Genomic DNA, 23,687 nt, shown 5'->3' with positions numbered 1-23,687 from the left:
GCAGCCAAATAGTGCAACGTATCTACACCGTCGTTGGGGGTAGTATCGGCCGGCTCCGGCTCCATTGTTCGTAAAGTTTCCATCTTCCGATGCTACATTCTAGTTTTATTTTTATTTTTTAATTGGGTTTAGGGTTTATGAAGTATAATTAGGCTCACATTGTATGAAACCCAAAAATCTTTGTTTGTTTCTCGAGAAAATAGAGGAAAAAGTGTAAAACATCTGAACAATTCATACTCATTGAAACAAAAAAAATGAAGAATCTAACAAAACGATTCATTCTACGTTCTCTTCAGTTTCAACATTTTACAGTACATAATATATAGTGTATAGTACAAGATTAATATACTAGAAGAAAGACTAAACTTTATACAAATTATAACTTTATATCATATACCACATCGGGAAGAAAAAAGTTGACTTCTGTATGAACTTGTTTGAGTAGAGTACAAATAGCTATAGAATCATATATAGGAACCAAAGCAATTAATCTTGTAAGTTGGTTTGTATTTCTTCGATTAATCCCATATTGCTTTATCTTACAGCAAATCAGGAATCAAGAGCATATCGTTTATCGACCTTCTGGATTGACGATCTGTGAGAAGATTGCGCTGGTGTCGCCGGTGTTCTCATTTGTGGTGGTGTTGTTGTTGTTGGATTCTTCACCCAAATCACTCTCACTTCCAAGGCTCAGGTTGCTGTAGTGTATTGCCATCATGTTCTGGTTTCTCAGATGGGGGTCGTCAGAGTCACTTCTCTCGCGTCTTGAGGAGTGACTCGAGCCATCTGTGTCGTCCTGCAACTGGAGCGCGAACTCGAGGTTCCACAAGATGTCGTTCAAAGTGGGGCGGTCCATTCCCGATTCAGACAAGCACTTCTCAGCTGTGTCTGCGAATTTCTTGACGCTTTCCATGTTGACTTTCCCCTTGAGGTGAGGATCAATGTTTTCCTCCACAATTCTTTTTCTTTGACAATGTAGAGCCCAATCTGCTAGACTGACCTGTTCCTTCGACAGGCTAGGGTTGAGAGCCGGCCTTGCAAACAACGCCTCGAAGAGGACAACTCCGAATGAGTAGACATCAGATTTTTCTGTCAGTTGTTGCCTCCTGAAGTATTCGGGATCTAAGTATCCGAAGCTACCCTTCACCACTGTACTAACATGGCCTTGATCCATGTTGGGACCAGTCTTTGAGAGCCCGAAATCAGAAACCTTGGCCTCCCAGTTCTCATCCAAGAGAATGTTTGTCGTCTTGACATCCCTGTGGATGATGGTCCACCTAGCGCCAGTGTGAAGGTAGTGAAGTCCCTTTGCTGCTCCAATACAGATCTCCAGCCTTTTCTTCCATGACAGTTGACCTTGAGATTTGTTGCCCTTGTACAGATGCTCTCGCATTGTTCCGCGTGACATGTAGTCATACACCAAGCACATTTCATTATCTTCTTCACAGAAACCAATCAGAGAGACCAAATGTTTATGCCTCAGCTCTGAAAGCATCTCAATTTCGGTCTGGAATTCGTTAACTCCTTGCTCTGATTGTGGGTTAGATCTCTTGATCGCCACTTTTGTTTCTCCATCGATGACACCCTTGTACACCTTTCCGAATCCTCCAACACCAATGACATTAGACTCGTCGAAATTCTTAGTAGCATGTTTCATCTCAGGGAAGGTGAAACGCCTACAACGGCCTTGAGCAGCTGACGACAAGTGGGTGCTAGCATTGCTCTTGCCTGAGATTGTTGATTTGGTGCCACTGGTATGGGAATTTCCGTAGATTGGTAGCCAGCTCGTAGTGTGTGTATCACTTCCCGGGGCCCTTTTCTTTCGTTGGTACACAGCAATGCACAATGCAGCAACTATGCCAAAGGCTGCAGCTCCTCCAGCAGCTCCGCCAATCACGTGAGCTTTGTTGGTACCGCTTCCTTCCTGCTGCTGCTGCTGACTTTGAAAGCTTCTCTTCTCTTGCTCGTCCTTCGCCAACATGTCAGAAATCTTGGGATTAGGGCCTGCCAAGTTTTTACCCTCTTCGAGCTTGAATATCTCCACCCCATTGAGGAGTGAATCGTAGAACTGAGGACTTGATTTCTTCGAAGGGTGCAAAGCTAGCCAGAGGTCACCATTAAAACCCTCATTGGCCACTACTACATAATCTCTGTATGTAGTCACCCCCCTTCCTCCTGTCCATCCGATCACATCTGCTTCAGCCTCGGCGGTTTGATTGTTAATGTAGATTGTGAACACTACTTGATTGGCTTTTGTGAGGTAAAAGTCACAAAAGTGTAACCTCACAAGGTACATGAATTTAGCATCGACTTGGTTGAACACCCACGTGAGATTATAACCGAGGTTGATGTCCTTCTTCTCACCCATTGATCTCGAGGTCCTGTAGATATCAACGGGAGCAATGTACGGTGGCATATCCTTGTAGTCAATTTTTACGTTCTTGGCGGCCTCGTTGGTGACCCCAAGTTGTGCACCATATACATAAGCAAAGTCATCGTACCATGTCCTTGTTAGCGTGCCGGAGTCATTGGTTGGGGAAATAAACTGCCCCCCAATATTCACTCTAAACATGGTCTGCAAATTTGAACTCTTGCCGTCAAAAGTCTGGTCTGAAGACCCGACTATTGCAGCATCGCCAAACATGTCAGGGACTCCAATCAGCTCAATTCCATTCACAAATGCAAACCCCGAGGAAGGCGAAAAGGTGACCTCTAGGGAATCCTTGTTGAGGGGTGCCAACATATACTCCCTGATGATATAAGCTTGTGTAAGGGCCCTGCAAGTGATTGAAGCGCTAAAGTTTTGCAAGAGAGTGATGCCATTCGCGACAACCGAAAAATAGGACCCCTCAGCGTTGTTACTGCCATACACAGCTGGATAGAAATAAAGTCTAAGCATGTAGCGCTGCTTGGGTTGCACAGGCAACTTGTACGTGGTATTCGCGGTGAAAATCCTGGCTTTCATGTATGGAACCTCGGAAAGAAGCGCAGGGTCCTGGTACTGCGCTTGTGCCGAGGTTGTCTTTGATGAATCGGCAAGGTACTTCTTGTCCGGTTGCCATTTCCTCCCATCCGCATCTTTGGCCTCATTATCAGCGCCACAGCCAAGGATCAGCGAATCTGAGCCCGGGTTTGCAGCATTGAGGCCGTTCAAGAACACGGATGCAAAGGCGAGAAATAGAAGAATTGGTGTTTTGATGTACATTGCTAGCTAATAAAAAAGAAAGAAGAAGAAAAAGAAAAAAGAGACGGAGGCCGAAAGCTCTGCCAACGGCGTACAGGAAAACGGAGGACTCCGATCAATAATGAAGAAGTATTGAAGAAGTATTTTAAGTTTTCCTGTACGCCCGGAAAAACGAAAAACGTTTTTTCGGTTTCTGGGTTTTGTTTGTATTCTTCTTCTATGGATGATGGTGTTAACCTACGCCATATCTAATCAAGCTCAAAAACGGTTAGCAGTCTTACCTGGACCTCAAGGACTCGACCAGGCAAGACGAAGACATAGACAAACGGTTGAATATTTGGTCGTCTTTTTTTTTTTTTTTTTTTTCTGTTAGCGTGGGAACTTTTGTTTGCCTAGTTCGTTTCGATTTCCGTTTCTGAGACGTCCGTTGTTGTTTGACAACCGGGAATGTAGTCAGAAACCGATGGTTCGGAGCAAGAATCGAAGATTGTACAGGTTTTGGTAGGTTGTGACAACGTTTGGAGTTCCTATTTGTAGTAAATAACAGGCTGAATTTAGCCCCTTTTTTTTAATGTTTTAGTTTCATAAGCTGGAGAACTGCTCTAACGACCTCCTGCAATGTAGAACAGAAGCATGGCCCAAGCTTTTAGGTCTCTTTGCAGTGAGATCTTTAACACAACGACTAATATGAAACCTCTCAAGTCTCAAAACTCTCAACCAACAATCTAAAGCTAAAATATCGATGGTGTTTCGTAGTGACTATAGAAGTTGAATATTTTGATCAACAAATGTTGTTTATACGATTGAACTCAAGACTTCTTATGACAAAGTAGAGATTGAATGTAGTTATTTACAGTTCTTAAAAGACATATAGTAAGTTTTTAAATGTTATTGACATTCTCAAAAGGTCATTCAAAACTTCTCTTGAATAAACACACGCACAAGAGAAAATGAACACAAAGAAATTGGAGGGTAACATTTTTCTGGTACCAATAAAGCTCTCTACATGAGTTGTCCTTCATTTGGAGGAGTGTATGACGATTGTTTATGAGTATTATTAACAACTCCCTTATTTTTTGAAGGAGACATTTGGTTCTCATCCCTCATTTGTCTATTTCATTGATTGAAGCCTTATGTTCAATTTTTGTTCAAGGCCGTTTAGTCATATCTACGTCATTGTTTCATTATTTACATATCAACATATTTAAATTTTTTAATCATTTTCAAATACATCCGTTTAGTGTTAGAAACATTACATTTGGTATATTTATATTTATAGCTAAATTTTGTATCACATATTTTTATTTTTAATTTGTACACATTTTTTTATTTTGCAACCATTCTTTTACTTTGTACCAATTTTCTTTTTAGTTTTAAGTTGTACGAATATATTTATTTTCTTTGTACCAATATTTTAAAATGTTATTTGTACCCATAAATTTTTTTAATGTTTTGTTGACCTATAACATATTTATAATGTACTCATCCATATATTTATAATGTACAATGTACCACTTTACTATATGTAAAATGTACCCTTTTTTTATATATAAAATGTACCCTTATTAAAAAATAAAACTTTTTTTTTTTGAAATAAAATATCTGATTAGATTTCACACCATTTAAATTTGAGAAAAAAAAAATTCCTATTTGGTATTAATCTTTGCATGATTTTAAGGAGAAATTTTTAACTATTTCCGTTATTAAATTTCTTAGTTAATACTAAAATTCAATATTTTGTCCTTCAATCAAAGTATTCAAATCAATAAAGTTGCAATCTAAGATTTCGGTCAACCAGGGAACACAACTAACAGCTCGTTTAGCTAAAAGATCATGCAAATGTGTATTACAGAGGTTGTCATCAATTGATCCAAATAGTAGCACTTGTATGTAAAAAAAAAAAAAAAAAAAGGTGATTTGATTTGCCACACTTTTTTTCTTCTTTTTTGAAGTGAATAAAGTAAAGAAGAATCACATAATATAAACTAAGCATAAGTGTCCACTATGAGAAAAATAGTTCGAAAATATTTTTTTATTTTATTATTATATTTTTTTTATTTAAAGGAAGATAACGGGTGGCAAGCCACCATTATCTACCTCTTTTGGGGACTGGGAAGACTCATAGAGACATTTCAGTCTCCTCCTGGACACAGGTCTGACTTCCAGACGAGGGCCACAAGAGGGCCACAAGTTTGGCTAGCTTCCACACTAGCAGCGGGTTTCGAACCTGAGACCTCCAGTTATTAGTTTTAAAAAAGTCTCGTAATCCGCCATTTACCACTGGATCACCATTCCAACTTGTGGTTAAATTAAAGAAGAATATTCCTCATATTTAAAAAGTGTAACATCTAGAATGATACTGTTGTCAAAGGTAGCTAGGTAACCATTGATCATGTTATCATTTTTTTTTAGTATCACTAGCTAAAAATCCAAAGACAAAACATACATAAATTTAGGAAGCATGCATGCACAAGATATTTGTTAGAATATGAGAAGATATGTACGTACTATGTACCTTCTAAAATTAACAAATTAATTAGGGAGGATTTTGGTTAGTGACAGTTTGAAACGGATGGTGGAAATGGCAACGGATGTGCGCGGCCACCGCAGGTCCATCCACCCTCGTTGTCCCCATTAAAGTTCTTCACACAACATCTGTGTTGAGCTGGTCGGGCTGGTGAGAGATCATGCACCTCAGAAACCCTAAAATATTGCTCTCTGATCCTTTCTCCTTCTGATTATCATTTTTGGGGAAGAAAAAAAAAACCCTCCCCCTCGCCCACCCAACCCCCGTCCCACGCTCAGATCGAAAGCACTTTCTTGTCCGGTTGGCGCGGTGGCTTCCTTCCGCTGCCGCTGCCACCACCACCACCTCGGGATTGAGTATATACACACACGCACGTATATAAACGTCATACCATACATTCATACTCTACACCATCGCGTACATACGTGCATGCATTTGGTTAATTAAGCAAACTCAACGTTGATTTGTTTAATTTATAATTAGTTACTTTAAAATGAAGGACGAGAACTTACACCGACGGCAGATTTCATCATCGTCGCCGTTATTGTCCCTTTCGTCCTCCGAGGAGGAGCTCCAACACATGCCGCTGGCGCCGCCCAAGACGTTGAGCCAGAAGCGCTTGAGCAAGCAGTTGTCCATGTGCGAGACGCCTAGGGACATCGCGTGGGAGAGGCGGCAGCGCCAGATTCTCAGCCAGGAGAGGAGGATGCATGGGATCAGAGACTCCGAGGACATGCATCTGACCGACGAGGACTTGCATGAGCTCAAAGGGTGCATTGAGCTAGGGTTTGGGTTCAATGAGGAGGAGGGTCAGAGGTTGAGCGCTACCTTGCCCGCTCTTGACCTTTACTTCGCCGTCAACCGCCAGTTTTCACTAAGCCCCGCGTCCACGCCGAATAGCGCTAGCGCCCGCCATTCTACGTCGTCAATGGGTGGACATTACTCGTCGTTTGGAAGCCCTAGGAGCGATACAGATGCATGGAAGATATGCAGTCCAGGTATGTGCTGACTTTCTATAATCACAAAAGTCTAACAAGAGAATATTTTCTTAATAAATATTATTAAACTAATCGCCACTTGATAATCAATAAAAGAAAATATGAAATGTATGGGAATTTCATATTATTGGTGACCATACTATGCATGAAATATTGTAGACAATTTATGATCATAGTAGTTAATTAGTATTTTGGATTAATTTTAACTGATTACATTGTATGTAATTATTCTAAAATGTTGGTAGTATATATATAGTTTCTTATACAACTTGATTGTGATTAGCATCCGTTGAAACATATTAATTTAATCTTATGGGTTTTGTAGGTGATAATCCTGAACAGGTGAAGACCAAGTTGAGGCATTGGGCACAAGCTGTGGCTTGCTCAGTGATCCAATCTTCTTGAAGAGTGGAATCATCATCAGATGGCTTTGCTTGTACAGAGGATCAAAAAGCAAAAGCAAAAGCAAAACACGAAAAAAGAGCTTGTTCTTGTTCATGAGTGAGTGGTGCAGATTAAGAAAATTGAAGTGTGAGATGGCTTTGCTTGTACAGAGGAAACTATTTCTACTTTCTAGAGAGAGAGAGAGAGACAGACATAGAATTATACAGGAAAAGGAGGAGAGAGGAGATCGAGAGGAGGAAGAAGATCGATAAGGTTATGATTAATTAGATATTAATTTCTGGAGTAATTTGTGCTACTAGTTGCCATATCAGAGAGATTGAACATGTTTAGTGGCATGCATGCATGCAAAAAACTGCAAATTAAGAAGGATCTATTGGCACTCATCAGATTTGGTTGGTTTGATTGGAGGATTAATCTGCTTAATTTTCTCATTAGTTTTGAATCCAACTAAATTTCTCTTGGTGCTCTGCGCAGAACGTTTATAATGTAAGATATCATTTTTGGGACACAGAGAGATTTGATGATGTATAATATCGGGGACATCTCACATGCATGCAACCACAACATTAGTAGCACATTCCGTTCCTATCGATCAATGTGAAAGTGGAATTGGAGGAATGTAAACAATTGCCTTTAATAAATAGACTCATATTCTTAGAAAAATTAATACTTTTATTAGTTATAGATGATAATTGTCAATACATATTGCATCGACTCATTTTTAGGAGAAAAATTTGGGTGGGGCTTTACTTGCCACTGGATTTGTTGAGTGACACTACAATTCAATCAAAACTCGTCACGTGACAAGTCTTAAATATTATATTTTATTATTTTTCTTTAATATTTAAAACTTTCATAATTATATTTCCTATTAATTGATATAAGATTAATTTAAGATTTCAATTTTCCTCTGATCTCCTCTGTCTTCCCTTTTTCTTCTCAAATTTTCTCTCTGCCAGTGCCGGCTTCTTCCCCACGCGGTGCGTTTCCTTCCTTCATAAGAATAATGGGAAAAAAAATTAAACCATCTTCTCCATCTATAACGAAATAAAACTGTGATATATATATATTCTAACATAGGCTTGATGTTTAACAAAATTTGTCTGTTCCTTTTTCTTCATTTTTTTTTTCCTCTTCTCATTCTCTCTTATTTTTCTTCCCCAGTTTTCTCTGCCGCGTGCAGTCTTCTTCCCCCTCTTTATTTCCTTTCTCCATAAGAATATGGGGCAAAAACAAAGTCATCTTCTCCAACTATCATGAAATGGAAAAAAAATATATATATTTATTTATTTATTTTTTTACAAAAGTTGTTTATTAATTTTTTTTTTTCAATTATAAGCACAATTTCATTGCCCAACAGCTCGTCCTGTTTTATATATCTCTGAGTTGTAATTTGCGTGTTTATATTTCTCCTATAAAGGAATAGAATATTTTGTTCCAAACTCTAAATACAATCTTGTAGACTCACTCCATACCATCAAGTTGATCTTTTCACAATTTATTGGTTATCCCTCACTTTATTTTGGTTGAAGTACAACTATTTTGGTTGATTATCCATCTTTAACATGATGGTAGAAGTGGGAGAGAGAGAAGAAACTGAAGACTTCTACGGCAAAACATAAAAGTACCAAAAGGGAAGATTTGGGAAGAAAAAGAGGGAGGGGGAGAAGAAAAATATACATCAAATTAATCTCATGATGTATATTAATTAGTAGGAAAAATAATTATGAGAATTTTAAATATAAAAGAATGATAAAAGATAATATTTAAGACTTACCATGTGGCAAGTTTTGATTGGATTGTAGTGCCACTCAGCAAAATCCAGTGGCAAGCAAAGCCCCACACAAGTTTTTCTCAGGGCTTCGCTTGCCACTGGATTTTGCTGAGTGGCACTACAATCCAATCAAAACTTGCCATATGGCAAGTCTTAAATATTATCTTTTATCATTCTTTTATATTTAAAATTCTCATAATTATTTTTCCTACTAATTAATATACATCATGAGATTAATTTGATGTATATTTTTCTTCTCCCCCTCCCTCTTTTTCTTCCCAATTTTTCCCTTTTGGTACTTTTATGTTTTGCCATAGAAGTCTTCAGTTTCTTCTCTCTCTCCCACTTCTACCATCATGTTAAAGATGGATAATCAACCAAAATAGTTGTACTTCAACCAAAATAAAGTGAGGGATACCAATAAATTGTGAAAAGATCAACTCGATGGTATGGAGTGAGTCTGCAAGATTGTATTTAGAGTTTGGAACAAAATATTCTATTCCTTTATAGGAGAAACATAAACACACAAATTACAACTCAAAGATATATAAAATAGGACGAGCTGTTGGGCAATGAAATTGTGCTTATAATTGAAAAAAAAAAATTAATAAACAGCTTTTGTAAAAAAAATAATAAATAAATAAATAAATAAATATTTTTTTTTCATTTCATGATAGTTGGAGAAGATGACTTTGTTTTTGCCCCATATTCTTATGGAGTAAGGAAATAAAGAGGGGGAAGAAGACTGCATACGGTAGAGGAAACTGGGGAAGAAAAATAAGAGAGAATGAGAAGAGGAAAAAAAAAATGAAAAAAAAAGGAACAGACAAATTTTGTTAAATATCAAGCGTGTGTTAGAATATATATATATATATATATATATCACAGTTTTATTTCGTTATAGATGGAGAAGATGGTTTAATTTTTTTTCCCATTATTCTTATGAAGGAAGGAAACGCACAGAGTGGGGAAGAAGCCGGCACTGGCAGAGAGAAAATTTGAGAAGAAAAAGGGAAGACTGAGGAGATCAGAGGAAAATTGAAATCTTAAATTAATCTTATATCAATTAATAGGAAATATAATTATGAAAGTTTTAAATATTAAAGAAAAATAATAAAAGATAATATTTAAGACTTGCCACGTGGTGAGTTTTGATTGGATTGTAGTGCCACTCAACAAAGTCCAGTGGCAAGTAAAGCCCCACCCAAGTTTTTCTCCATTTCTAGGGAATTAAAATCCTCTCCAGATTTTTGTGTTCAGAATCGACGGTTCAAAATATTAGAACCACTTAATTTAAATCTTGTGATCCTTATTAGCTCATATTATTGGCCCACTTTACACAAAATCAAGCTCTTGAACTAGATCTCTCTCTCTTAAACGCTCCAAATTTCTTAATTTGTTGACTCCGAACATAGAAATGCAGCGAGTATCTCAACTCATTTCTTGGCACCGAAAATATTACTTTTGTTACTTTGGTTTTATCTTTATGGTCAACTTGTGAATTTTACTATCAATCAACAAGGAATGCAAGCTTATTACTCAAGAAGATCGGAGAAAATTCTATGCAGATCACACTGATGTACTCATAGTAATTAAAATTGATGTACTTTCATCCATGACATAAGTTTTAATCTGCATCGCACATTGTGATGGTTAAATTAAAAGAAAAACTAAACAGATAGCTAGAAGAGGGGCCAATAATATTTTATGAAATTGTTTTCCAATTAACAAAAATAAAAACCAAATTGTTATTTGCCTTAAACTAGAAAGGTACAAAATGTACTGAAAATCCTACTAGTATTAGAAAATAATTGATACGTGAATATGAGTCCTAGAAAAGTTTTAACTTTTAAAATTTTATGTATTACATTCTTTCTGAACCTAGAATGTTCTAAGTGTATCCAAAGCTTCGTCAACTATGTACCTTTGATTTTGTCTTTTGCCTTTGAAAAACAACCCTAAACATTTCTTTTGGGAAGAGCATTGTCTTCTTGATCACTTCATAGAAGGATGGTTACTTTTTCTTTTTACTAAAGTGAAATCTAATATTGCCAATAAAAAAAATATAGTGAGCGAAAACAAAACTTTTGGAGAAGTATTTGACTAAGACAGTTTTGAACTCGTAACGTCAAGTAGAATCAAAATTGTCTTATAACATAGTCAGACAACATCATTGAAATTTTTTTCCGATAAAATTGAGTAACATGGGGTAAAAATAACTACACTTCAAGTAAAAAAACTCAGCAAAAAGTAAAGTTTGCCTTTGCAAAAATTGACCCTTTTTCTTTGTGTTTCCCATTTGCTATAAAAAATAATCATCCTCATCAAACAATCCGAATCCTTGAAATTTGGGGGTGTAGTCAAACTCGGATTTGAGAGTATTTTAAAAAACTTTAAAATCCTAGTGTAGTCAATTAAAAGATTTTAAAGGATTTTAGAATCTATTCAAATCTAGGTGTAGTTAATTAAAATATTTTAAAGGATTTTAAAATCCATCTAAATCTAAGTGTACTCAAAATTAAGATTTTGGAGGATTTCAATAAGTTGTGGATTTTGTGGGATTTGAGAGCAAGAAGTATATATAACCAAGACTAAAAAGAATCCAACCTCATCCCCTAGGATTTCAAATCCTTTTCCATATCTGGGCAATCCTCAAATCTCTACCAACCCTAGCCACACACAGGTAACCCCCATATACTTTGGTGGAATCTCTTATTATGACCCTTAGACCTTAATTAGGCATGTATGATCATCGAAGGACATCATTGATCTAGGATTTTGGTTAATACTACTCTCTTGCCATTCTGATTTTTTAATGTTTGTGGTACTACAAGCACTATTAAAGTACCACAGCGTACGCCTGTAGCAAAAAGGCAGTCGATGATGAAGGTTGTTGGTGGTGTAGTGCTCAAAAGCTCACCAAAGTTATGTTGAACTATCAATTGAGAAAGAGATGGAGCCGTGGTTGTGTGAAAGGGGACCCGAAAATGGAAGGGATAAAGTGGCTATTGAGTACAGGGCAAGGGGATAGATTTTTCCCTTTTTTTTCAATAAAAAAATTATATGAAGATCCACCACAATCTACCAAAATCTACAAACGAAATCCATTCAAATTCTTTAAAATCCATATTAATTTTGTAGGAGTCTTAAATCCTCCTAAATCCTATCAAATCTATCACTTTCTATAATCACAAAAGTCTAACAAGAGAACATTTTCTTAATAAATATTATTAAACTAATCGCCACTTGATAATCAATAAAAGAAAATATGAAATGTGAGAATTTCATATTATTGGTGACCATACTATATATGCATGAAATATTGTAGATAATTTATGATCATAGTAGTTAATTAGTATTTTGGATTAATTTTAACTGATTACATTATATGTAATTATTCTAAAATGTTGGTAGTATATATATAGTTTCTTATAAAATTACCAATACAACTTGATTGTGATTAGCATCCGTTGAAACATATTAATTTAATCTTATGGGTTTTGTAGGTGATAATCCTGAACAGGTGAAGACAAAGTTGAGGCATTGAGCACAAGCTGTGGCTTGCTCGGTGATCCAATCTTCTTGAAGAGTGGAATCATCATCAGATGGCTTTGCTTGTACAGAGGATCAAAAAGCAAAAGCAAAAGCAAAACACGAAAAAAGAGCTTGTCCTTGTTCTTGTTCTTGTTCATGAGTGAGTGGTGCAGATTAAGAAAATTAAAGTGTGAGATGGCTTTGCTTGTACAGAGGAAACTATTTCTACTTTCTAGAGAGAAAGAGAGAGACAGATACAGAATTATACAGGAAAAGGAGGAGAGAGGAGATCGAGAGGAGGAAGAAGATCGATAAGGTTATGATTAATTAGATATTAATTTCTGGAGTAATTTGTGCTACTAGTTACCATATCAGAGAGATTGAACATGTTTAGTGGCATGCATGCGTGCAAAAAACTGCAAATTAAGAAGGATCTATTGGCACCCATCGGACTCTTGGTTGGAGGATTAATCTGCTTAATTTTCTAATTAGTTTTGAATCCAATTAAATTTCTCTTGGATGCTCTGCGCAGCACGTTGATCATGTAAGACATCATTTTCGAAACTGGATCCCCTCCTGAGCTTAACAAAGGATCCCGGCCATTGAAATTTGATCCAACAACCACAAACAAAGAATCTCTTTAAAAGTTATAATAATTACAGCCGTTTGATCAAATTCCAACTGCCCGAATCATTTGCTCATGAGGCTTAGCCTCCTAAGTTCAGGGAGGGGATCCAGTTTATCATTTTTGGGACACAGAGAGATTTGATGATGTATAATATTGGGGACATCCCACATGCATGCAACCACACCATTAGTAACACATCCAACGGCCCAGATCATTTGCTCAGGAGGCTCAGTCTCCTAAGTTCAGGGAGGGGATCCGGTTCCATCATTTTTGGGACATAGAGAGATTGGATGATGTATAATATTGGGGACATCCCACATGCATGCAACCACACCATTAGTAGCACATCCGATCTTATCGATCAATGCGAAAGTGGAATTGAAGGAATGTAAACAATTGCCCTTGCTAAATAGAACTCGTATTCTTAGAAAAATTAATACTTTTATGAGCGTTTTAACGAAACACTTTTAGTATTGTTCATTTTTAACGAAAAATCATATTTTTACCTTTTCTTGGTACTATTTACTACATCTTTATTTGTCATTTTTCGTTAAAACTAAAGTTTTTTTTTTAACTTTTTGTTAATTTTCCTTACTTTTATTAGTTACAGATGATAATTGTCAATACATATTGCATCGACTCATTTCTAGGGAATTAAAATTATCTTTAAATTTTTGTGTTTAGAGTTGACGGTTCAAAATATTAGGACCACTCAATTTAAATCTTGTGACCCTCATTAGCTCATATTATTGGCCTACTTCACTCAAAAACAAGTTCTTGAATCGTTTGGATCTCTCTCTTAAACGTTCCAAATTTCTTAATTTGTTGGCTCCGAACATAAAAATGCGGCGAGTATCTCAACGCATTTCTTGGCACTGAAAATATTACTTTTGTTACTTTGGTTTTATCTTTATGGTCAACCTGTGAATTTTACTATCAATCAACAAGGACTGCAAGCTTATTACTCAAGAAGATCGGAGAAAATTCTATGGAGATCACACTGATGTACTCATATTAATTAAAATTGATGTACTTTCATCCATGACATAAGTTTTAATCTGCATCGCACATTGTGCTGGTTACATTAAAAGAAAAACAAAACAGATAGCTGGAAGAGGGGCCAATAATATTTTACGAAATTGTTTTCCAATTAACAAAAATAAAAACCAAATTGTTATTTGCCTTAAACTAGAAAGGTACAAAATATACTGAAAATCCTATTAGTATTAGAAAATAATTGATACGTGAATATGTGAGTCCTAGAAAAGTTTTAACTTTTAAAATTTTATGTATTACGTTTTTTCTTAACCTAGAATGTTCTAAGTGTATCCAAAGCTTCGTCAACTATGTACCCTTGATTTTGTCTTTTGCCTTTGAAAAACAACCCTACACATTTCTTTTGGGAGGAGCATTGTCTCCTTGATCACTTCATAGAAGGATGATTACTTTCTCTTTTTACTAAAGTGAAATCTAAACGAGAAATATTGCCAATAAAAAAAAAATATAGCGAGCGAAAACAAAATTTTTGGAGAATTATTTGACTAAGACAGTCTTGAACTCGTAGAATTAAGTAGAATCAAAATATAAAACGTTTTATTATTTTGTAAGAGATGTCTAATGATATGGTCAGACAACAGTATCAAAGATTTTTTCTGATAAAATTGAGTATAAAAATAACTACACTTCAAGTAAAAACTCATTAAAAAGTAAAGTTTGCCTCCGCAAAAATTGACCCTTTTTCTTTGTGTTTCCCATTTGCTGAGAAATGGATCATCTCTGGATCTCTTCCGCCTAATTCCTTCGTCAAACAATTTGAATACTTAAAATTTAATCAGATATTATAATTTTTTTCTTAAGGAGAGTCATAAACCATAAACCCCAGAAACACTAGGCTCCTCCTCCGCCGTCTCTGCGTCTCTCTGCGTCTCTCTGTGTCTCAACCCAACCGAAAGTTGAACTCTTTCTGCTCACACCTTCAAAAACCCAACGACATAAACTACTTCTTCTTCTCTCTACCCTCCCCATGGCCGCTGACGCTTCTGCTGCCCTTGCAGGTTCCTTCTCTAACTCTTATCACTCACCCCTTTTCTTTGAATCTGGTTTCTGAGGCAAAAAGTTCACTAATTTATGATTGCCCATGATTTTTAATTCGTATGTATGTGTATATATTGATGCATAATCCCAATTTCTTTTGAATTCGTATCATTTTGTAAATTTCAAGATTGCTCCTTTACTCTTATGTAAAAGTAGAAAAGTAATTCTTTGATTTACTGCAGTGAGGGATAAAGTTCAACAATTTCTCAATGCTGCTGTTACTGGGAATCTTGATCTCCTAAAGAGTGAGCAAAAATGCCTCATCTTTCTTGTGACGAATTGGGTTTTTTTAGCTTGTTTTAATTTGCTGTGGTTGTAATTGAATAGTTCCACAATTTCTCAATGATTTGTTAAATTTTTATTGGGGTTTTGTTTCCGGTAGATTTGGCCCGGCAGCTTGATGAAGGGAAGGATTTGGCCAAAACTGTGGCTGATATTAAGGATGCCAACAAGCGAGGGGCCCTTCATTTTGCTGCGAGAGAAGGCAAAACTGAGGTGTGCAAGTACTTGCTGGAGGAACTGAAACTTGACGTTGATACAAAGGATGAAGACGGTATGTGCTTTGTGTTATACCGTATATGTTTTTATTAAACGAGACCAGAGTGCGACTTTAGAATCTCTATGGGTGATATAGAAACTTAAGCAGATACATGCTTTTAATCTAAGAGCTTTGCATTTATTGGCATACCATGAGTCTAATTGGTAGAAATTTTTACTGTTTGCAGGTGAAACTGCTCTTATCCATGCTGCTCGGCAAGGACATACGGAAACTGCAAAATACCTTCTTGATTCTGGTGCCAATCCTGGGATAGCTAGTGAATTGGGAGCCACAGCTCTTCATCATTCTGCTGGATTAGGTGAGCTTTCTAAACTCTAATTTAGTTTTGTAAATGTTAAGCTCTCATAGTAGCGTTTCATCAATAAATGGTTTGTGCTTGTTTGCAGGAGACATTGAGTTGTTGAGGTATTTGATTTCCAAAGGTGCTGATGTTAATTCACAAAGTGACGCTGGAAGCCCTTTAATTTGGGCTGCTGGTCATGGTCAACAAGATGCCGTGAAAGTTCTATTAGAACACAATGCTAATGTAAGCTTTTGAGTATTTAAATACATGTTTTTTTTTTTTTTTGAAGTTCTGTTGATGAAGTGTCTATAATATGGGTACCTCTTCGTGAAGATAGCAGAAACTAGCCCATGCTTTTAGGGTCTCTCTCAGTTCCCGTCATATTTGTCGTATGAACAATGGGGCCCTTATCTGCAAAACGTTCTCATTTTATACATCATATAGTATTATATTTATTTCTACAACTTGCTTTTGTGGATTTTCTGTTTTCAAACTTGGTTCACTTGTAATTCTGGTAATTCCTTGATAATTGTGTTATAACAAAGTGTTTTCTTAATGTCACTGAACCATGCGGTGAGATTTTCGTATGTTGTTCATTTATCTGGTTTCTGTTTTGCAGCCAAATGCTGAAAATGATGACAATATTACGCCTTTGCTGTCATCTGTTGCTGCTGGTTCACTGCCATGCTTAGAATTATTGATTCAGGTTCGGTTTTCTGTCATAGTATTCCGGTAATATAGCAAAACGAGTTTGCAAGTGGCATGTAAATGATTTCTACCCTTTTTGTTTTTGGGGCGGGGGCAAATACGAGATTTTATATATGCTTTAACAATTTATAAGTCAATATGAATTCAATTTTTATTTGTATAGAGTTGGTAAGGATTCTGGACACATTAATCTTTCTATAATCATTCTACCTGCGTAATTTTCTTTTCGATTTTATTGTATAGGCTGGTGCCAAAGTAAATATTAGTGCTGGTGGAGCAACCCCTTTGCACATTGCTGCCGATATTGGGAGCCCAGAGATTTTGCAATTATTGTTAAAAGGTGGAGGTGATCCCAATATCACTGATGAGGTAGTTCACCGTCCCTATGTATGAATTATCTTTTCTTATCATTAGAAAATGGTGATTTCCTTCTTTCTATAATTTGGATTGTCCAATCTTTTAGTAGCACATAGATTGATGTTGACTTTTTATTTCACCCCAGGATGGCTTGAAGCCAATACAGGTTGCAGCTGGAAGAGGGAACCGCAGTGCCGTTGAGATTCTCTTTCCCTTGACATCAAAAGTTGAAAGTATCCCGAAATGGACGGTTGACGGCATACTTGAGTATATGCAGTCTGAAACAAGCAGACAACAGGTACCAAGGTCTTGACATTTCATATTATACATCCACAAAGCTACATAATAATAGGTTGCTTCGATTTGCCCCAATTTTGCCTTATAAACTATGTTTTGCATATGAACACATAACATAACAGCATTCTCTAGATTTTGCTCCCATTTAAGCTACCTCTGGCATGTCAAAATTTTCAGGAAGCAGTGGGAAATTTCAAGGAACTTAATGTGTCGAAAGACTCTGCTTCACCGAAGAAAGATCTGCCTGAGGTGCTCACTTTTACCCAGTAACTTAACGTAGCATACTGGCTTATAGATATACTTTGTGTATTCTTGAAATATGATTAGCATTAAGATTTAAATTGTTTTGCATTTACGTCTTAACAACTTCTTCAGGTGTCACCTGAAGCAAAGAAGAAAGCTGCAGAAGCAAAATCAAGAGGAACTGATGCTTTCAAAAGAAGGGATTATCAGATGGCCATTGATGCGTATACACAGGTGTAGTATACATCTTTCTCTGCTACTAGTATTAATCATTTTCCTAGTTGTGTTGCGAGTTATGATTCATTTGGTCAGTCCCATGCTTAAGACAAGTTTATTGGACTACTGTGGGTCCTGTTCGATATAGAATAGTACAAGGGCAACGTTTGATTGTTGTGATGTACAATTGAAAAATAGTTCAGATGACTGCTTTGTGAAGTGTGCGTGATGGGGAAAACAACCGACCTGCTTTGCTTATGAAATACTGCTGCTAAAATTCGGTGGCTTTGTATTTTCAGGCTATTGATCTGGACCCAACCGATGCGACTTTGTTTTCTAACCGAAGCCTTTGTTGGATGTGTCTTGGTCAACCCGAGCATGCATTAGCTGACGGAAAGACCTCCCGGGAATTAAAGCCAGAATGGGGAAAGGCTTGGTACCGAGAAGGTGCAGCGTTGCGACTGTTGGAGGCATGTACTCATCTTCCCACATATTCAAATATAATTTTTCTAAGAAAAAAGAACAATATCCAAGAAATATTATTTGTTACTGCAGAAGTTTGATGAAGCTGCCAATTCTTTCTATGAGGGCGTGAGGCGGGATCCCGAAAATAAGGCACTTGTAGATGCTTTCAGGTTTGTATTCGAAAACTCCTCGGATTCTTCCTCCTTCTTTCAGGTTTGGTTCACCTGCTCTGGTTTTTCAAGTGCTAACTGCTTGCCCTTTACAGAGAAGCGGTTGAAGCTGGACGGAAATTTCATGGCGCTGAAGAACAGAAACCATAGTTTGCCGGATGCCTGTATCCAAAGACGACCAGTCAGCAGGAGGCGGACCCGCTATTATGCCGGATTGAGATCGTTTCCCCTTCTTTCATCATAGTGGTGTGCTGTTCTAATTAGAAACTGAGATTGCTATAGTAATTCCGGTGGCTTTCCTTTCTTCAATTTTGTTAGGGATAAATGTTTGTGATTTTGTGGTAGTGTTTTCGAGTAATTCGTACCCTCTTTATTTGCCTATTGTTCCTCCCGTCTAAATCGGGGGCTGACCAACTAACTTAACTCACGTCTAACATTAAATTACAGAATAACGTACAACACCATCAACAAACAACGCTATCACAGAGCCACGACAACAATGCTGTCACTTGGGTTAAAAAAAAAAAAAAAATAACAACGTACAACATCAGCTGATCACAGAGCCATCTAAACTCATCACAACTGGTTCTTTGTACAACTCCCTCCTTGATTATCCCTATGTCTGTCACAGTAAAGCATCTCTACTATCTACATGTCGCTGTCATTACTACGGCGGCGATGGCGATTCCGATTACGTTTGGACTTGAGCTGCTTCCGGGACCTATTGACAGCGGCATTGTCACGAGGCGTCGTGCATTTTCTCACTGAACTACTGTACGAGCCAGAATTGAAATGACGTGGTGCATCATTTGTAAAATCTTTTGTTTGATGCAACTTTCGTCGTAACATCTGTCAACTGATATAAGTTTTACACTAAAAAGAGGAAATTAGGCTAAAATGGCACAATATACGAGTCACAATAATGTAGTATCGAACTCTTCATCAACGGAAATTGAAACCTTGAAGTCCAACCCATTTTCCTCATTGTTCACGTAAACGCCACGTCACAAGTGACGAATAAAAACTGAAACTTGACGTTATGATACAGAAGGGCACCACTATTTTTAAAGCAAAATTCCAGTTGTGTTCCAACAACAAACTACTTTTTCCCACTTAATTAAAAAAAAAATATATATATATATATATATATATATATTATATCTCGCACCAAAATTCCCCCAATTTCCAGTTTCCACCAACAATGCCGCTAAAAACACCGGCGGGTTACGGCGGCACCACCGTCACCGCCGCCCAAATCGACCCGCAAACCTCCAAATACCTCACCTTCACCTCCCGCCCTGTACCCCAGACCTCCTCCCAACCCCTGTACCCCACTCTCAACTCCCAAACCGTGTACCCGACGAGTCGCCCATGGCCCGAGATCTTCTCCCTCACCTCCTTCTCCGTACCCTACAACTACGCCGACGCAATTGCACGAATCAAGCGCAACACCGCCTACTTCCGCGTCAACTACGTCATGGCGACGCTCTTCATCGTCTTCTGCAGCCTCCTCTGGCACCCGATCTCTATGATCGTCTTCCTCATCGTCCTCGTCGCCTGGCTCGCCCTCTACTTCTTCCGCACCACCCCCGTTGTTCTGTTCAATCAGACCTTCGACGACAGGGTCGTCACCGTCGTGCTGGGATTGGTCACTGTCGTGGCGCTGGTATTCACTCACGTGGGTTTAAACGTGCTGGTGGCACTGATCGTCGCCGCCGTGGTTATTGGGCTCCACGCGGCGTTTCGCGTGACGGAAGACTTGTTTCTCGACGAGGAGACCGCCGCGGAAAATGGGTTGGTCTCGGTTGTTTCTAGCCAGCAGACCCTCCGCCCTCCGACTTCTTACACCCGGATTTGAGTTGAACCCGGTAAAATCGGGTTTTCGGGAATTCGGATTTACGGTTTACTGAGGGGGTTGGATATTTTTTACCGGGAAAATTGGAATTTTTGTGCGAATTTTTTGGAGGGCTGAAATTGTAGAGAGAAAATATAGCGATTGCAGTGGCAAAGGTGTTTGATTTTTTGATTTTTTGATTTTTTTTTTATTTTTATATCAAATGGTTGGTAAAGTTTCATTAGCACTACTTCTGTAACAGTTTGTGGTGTATTTTCTAGTCTATTCGGAGTAACATAAAATTGTCGTTTCAATTGGTTTTCTGTTAAATATAAAAATGTTATGGCGATTATGTTTTATTACGACTTTTCATGAAGTTTAGTGTTATAGAGATGTTGTATAATTCCAGATGGACATATGATTGGAATTACATCAAAAGAGAGACTTCAATAGGACTATTATGATTATAGTAACTTTCGTCTTGGATGTGATCAAAATAAGAGAGAATACGCATTTTTATTTTTTATGTTGTATTAATGCTTGCTTGCAACAAAGTTTGAGAAATCTTCAATAGGAAAAGCTTGATGGAGTACTTGGTTGGGCACTCTCACAAGGAATGCGACTTCGTGTATTGAGAACTATACTTATAGAAAGTTGAATGATATCCTTATACGGGCTGAGTGGCGTGACCAACTACATAATCAAACCTTCTTATTAAAGGTATAACATTATGCAACTCGAAGCAAATGAAACTCATATATTGAGTAAGAAAGTATACACACTATTTTAATTGAATTCATCTAATTTTATACATCCATATATTTATTAATCTTTGGATTGGGTAAATGAAAAACAAATTAAGAGATAAAAATAAACCATGACATAGAAGGAGAAAAAGAGCATGAAAATCATTTCTCTATGTTTAATAACTGAATTAGTCCTCCAATCCACGAATGAATGGAATATTTGTAGGTGTAAGCCATGAGTCCCCCTCAATAAACTTGGCTGTTGTAAACTCATCAGCCTCGCCCGGGTTCTCAATCACATGGTAACCGGGCCAATTGACCCGGCTCGAAAGCCCGGCACCTGGCCCATTATTCGTGTACTCACCGTAGTACAAAGTGTCGAGTGCAGATTTCCCCTTCCATTCAATCCAACCCTGTGGTTGTATAACATTGCTAATGTACGACTGCATGAAAACTGTACGTGAATACTTTCCCCAAGGCCGACCTAAGTACCCGGCGGCTACGTCGGAGTCAGCGGAGATAGTACAAAACTGGAAGGAGAAGCCGGTGGGGTCGTTAGGGGCGTAGCGGCCGTGAGCGGTGACAGTGTTGATTACGGCAGGTATAGTTTTCTTGACGGTGATCAAACACTTTTGGAAAACAGCAGCGCCGTAGCCAAAGATGAAGTCGAGGCTGCCACTGATTTGGCATTCTCGAAAGAACTGACGACCGGCATGCACAAGCAACGTGTCTTGGTATCCGCTGATCTTGCAACGGTAGAAAACTGCGCGATCGCCGCCGGATAGAAGCGCAACTGCCTGATAGTTTTCTGGTCCGGCTGTGTTCTCAAACCCTATGTCCATCGCAATGAATCCATCTGCAGAAACCGCTGAAATAGAAATAGTTCACGATAACATGTTATCTTGTCAGACTGTTATTCGATATGAATTTTTAGGTAACTCAAACCATATGTCCATTCTGGTGCCATACCAAATGTTGCAGAATAAAATGTTTCCCAACCACCACGAAAGCTTCGACTGCCGGAAATCGTAGTAACGTCCATGCCCTCGCCGATTAGGACCAGATTGCACTTCGAGCCGTCGATGTTCACGTTCTCCTTGTACACTCCTCTCTTAACAAAAATCACGAAGTAATTCTGGCTGTGACTCGGAGCCACCGCCAGGGCCTCCGTAATTGTTCTGAAATTCCCACTCCCGTCTTGAGAAACGGTGACGTTCGGAGTTTTCCAGAAGTCCAGGCCAGCCGTGGCTTCAATACGACCAGGTTTCGCTTGCAACATTTTGAGCAGATCCTGGGTTGATGAGCTCACTTGCTTGAAGCTCTGTGCAATCATGGAGTATCTGGTCCCATCAAATGCTTCCATGCATGTCTTTTGTCTCTCAATATTTGCATTTAACCTTGTTCTTGCATGGGAAATGACATCACCATTCCCATTGTATTGTTTATAATCTGTATGAGACTTTGCGTAATTTAGTTATTTTTCTACACGGATATGTGAAAATAAATTCGGTTACAAGTTTTTGTCAAAACATAATTGGAGAGACAATAAACAGAAAATCAAGATTGCACTAAACCTTAGATTATATATGATTTATTGTCTGTCTACGTTTAGTGTGATATATTTTTGTTTTTAACTAAAAAAGTTTCGGAAAATGTGCAAAATAAAACCGATTAAAAAGAATAAAGAAGTAATAACACTAGCTTAATTACGCCTTATAGTTGGTTTAGCGTCCAATTCCAGTTTGGGTTTTGGAAAAAGTAGTCACTAATTCATGAAAGAAACTAAGAGATGGTTAAGAATTTAGACCTTGATGAACTGTAGATAGGGACCAATTCATGGCTTCATAGGTTGAACCAAGAACAGATCGACAGTGTGAAATAGCTATTTTCAGATTTCGATCATCATCTTCGGCATCGGCGTCGGGATCAGCATACATGTGGATGTTCGACATAGCAGAGGCCACATTTTGTACAAGCTCCATGGTTGAGTCCAGTGACCTTTCGAGCACAGGTGAAGGCACGTTTTTGTAGTGGGAGCCAATAAAACTAGCACAAGTGTTCATCGACAGAGCACAGAGGCAAATGGTGAAGAAGATGGAACGGCAGGGAAGCTTCATCTTCATCAATGGACTCATGCGTGAGAAGCAAAGAATGAATTATCGTGATCCCCAGCCTCTACATTTATCGAGCATGCTTATATATTTCATAAAAATGTATGCAGAAACATGAATGGTAACGGGCAAATTTCATGGCGGGATCGAATAATTACCATTAATTATGGACGTTAATATAATCGTGCAGCAAACAATTACTCTGGGATTTGTTTCTGATTAAATCCATATCACACTTATTTATTTCCAAAAATTTATCATTTTCTTCCCATTTTTGTTTCATTAATTAGGAATTCTCGCATGTTTAACTTTGTGTTTTTCTTTGACCCTACTACTTTCTTTGTTTAGCTAAGCTGAAGTCAATTTCGATTCCTTCATTTGAACAGAACAGTATTCTCTCCCCTCCAAATTCCTTCTCCTCTCTTTGGGGTTTTCATGGCATCAATGTAGCTATTGGTGCAAATAGTATTGCCTAAAAGTCCTAATACAAAGACTGCACCCCAAAAAACCAAAAAGACTTGCAGATGTTGCATGGAGCTTGATTCCGTTTGCTT

The 23,687-nt window shown here is 37.8% G+C and overlaps 5 protein-coding genes across 5 annotated transcripts; 3 read left to right on the top strand and 2 right to left on the bottom strand.

The window, feature by feature from the left end:
- Window positions 1-571: 571 nt before the first annotated feature.
- LOC125473860 (receptor-like protein kinase ANXUR2) lies at window positions 572-3,926 on the bottom strand. Its single transcript, XM_048577202.1, has one exon. It carries the CDS (start codon window positions 3,203-3,205, stop codon window positions 572-574), a length of 2,634 nt encoding a protein of 877 aa, XP_048433159.1. The 5' UTR covers window positions 3,206-3,926.
- A 1,794-nt stretch (window positions 3,927-5,720) lies between these two features.
- Window positions 5,721-7,203, top strand: LOC125473859. The gene is made up of 2 exons (XM_048577201.1): window positions 5,721-6,709; window positions 7,035-7,203. The coding sequence occupies exons 1-2, from the start codon at window positions 6,205-6,207 to the stop codon at window positions 7,112-7,114; spliced, it is 585 nt and encodes a 194-aa protein (XP_048433158.1). The 5' UTR covers window positions 5,721-6,204; the 3' UTR covers window positions 7,115-7,203.
- Window positions 7,204-14,935: 7,732 nt separating this feature from the next.
- Window positions 14,936-18,823, top strand: LOC103942809 (ankyrin-1). The gene is made up of 13 exons (XM_009353011.3): window positions 14,936-15,104; window positions 15,327-15,389; window positions 15,527-15,697; window positions 15,870-16,001; window positions 16,090-16,229; window positions 16,606-16,692; window positions 16,938-17,063; window positions 17,197-17,349; window positions 17,526-17,597; window positions 17,724-17,825; window positions 18,107-18,277; window positions 18,363-18,442; window positions 18,538-18,823. The coding sequence occupies exons 1-13, from the start codon at window positions 15,074-15,076 to the stop codon at window positions 18,590-18,592; spliced, it is 1,383 nt and encodes a 460-aa protein (XP_009351286.2). The 5' UTR covers window positions 14,936-15,073; the 3' UTR covers window positions 18,593-18,823.
- Window positions 18,824-18,962: 139 nt separating this feature from the next.
- Window positions 18,963-20,635, top strand: LOC125473858 (PRA1 family protein E-like). Its single transcript, XM_048577200.1, has one exon. The coding sequence runs from the start codon at window positions 19,644-19,646 to the stop codon at window positions 20,298-20,300; it is 657 nt and encodes a 218-aa protein (XP_048433157.1). The 5' UTR covers window positions 18,963-19,643; the 3' UTR covers window positions 20,301-20,635.
- Window positions 20,636-21,210: 575 nt separating this feature from the next.
- LOC125473917 (pectinesterase/pectinesterase inhibitor PPE8B-like) lies at window positions 21,211-22,385 on the bottom strand. Its single transcript, XM_048577339.1, has 2 exons — window positions 21,992-22,385; window positions 21,211-21,890 (listed from the first exon to the last, which is right to left on the bottom strand). Exons 1-2 carry the CDS (start codon window positions 22,383-22,385, stop codon window positions 21,211-21,213), a joined length of 1,074 nt encoding a protein of 357 aa, XP_048433296.1.
- Between the last annotated feature and the right edge of the window lie 1,302 nt (window positions 22,386-23,687).

This window comes from the organism of the source record quoted next, unplaced genomic scaffold (assembly GCF_019419815.1).
Source record: "Pyrus x bretschneideri cultivar Hongxiangsu unplaced genomic scaffold, Pyrus_bretschneideri_v1 Contig11, whole genome shotgun sequence".
Taxonomy (NCBI): Eukaryota; Viridiplantae; Streptophyta; class Magnoliopsida; order Rosales; family Rosaceae; genus Pyrus; species Pyrus x bretschneideri.
This window is presented reverse-complemented; position numbering and strand designations above follow the sequence as displayed.

Coding starts and splice junctions, on each gene's coding strand:
- LOC125473860 (XM_048577202.1), bottom strand. CDS start 3,205: ATGTACATCAAAACACCAATTCTTCTATTTCTCGCCTTTGCATCCGTG.
- LOC125473859 (XM_048577201.1), top strand. CDS start 6,205: ATGAAGGACGAGAACTTACACCGACGGCAGATTTCATCATCGTCGCCG. Junction 6,710..7,034: donor ATGGAAGATATGCAGTCCAG/GTATGTGCTGAC, acceptor TGGGTTTTGTAG/GTGATAATCCTGAACAGGTG.
- LOC103942809 (XM_009353011.3), top strand. CDS start 15,074: ATGGCCGCTGACGCTTCTGCTGCCCTTGCAG. Junction 15,390..15,526: donor GAATCTTGATCTCCTAAAGA/GTGAGCAAAAAT, acceptor TGTTTCCGGTAG/ATTTGGCCCGGCAGCTTGAT. Junction 17,350..17,525: donor CTGAAACAAGCAGACAACAG/GTACCAAGGTCT, acceptor CAAAATTTTCAG/GAAGCAGTGGGAAATTTCAA.
- LOC125473858 (XM_048577200.1), top strand. CDS start 19,644: ATGCCGCTAAAAACACCGGCGGGTTACGGCGGCACCACCGTCACCGCC.
- LOC125473917 (XM_048577339.1), bottom strand. CDS start 22,385: ATGGAAGCATTTGATGGGACCAGATACTCCATGATTGCACAGAGCTTC. Junction 21,891..21,991: donor ATTTTATTCTGCAACATTTG/GTATGGCACCAG, acceptor TTTCTATTTCAG/CGGTTTCTGCAGATGGATTC.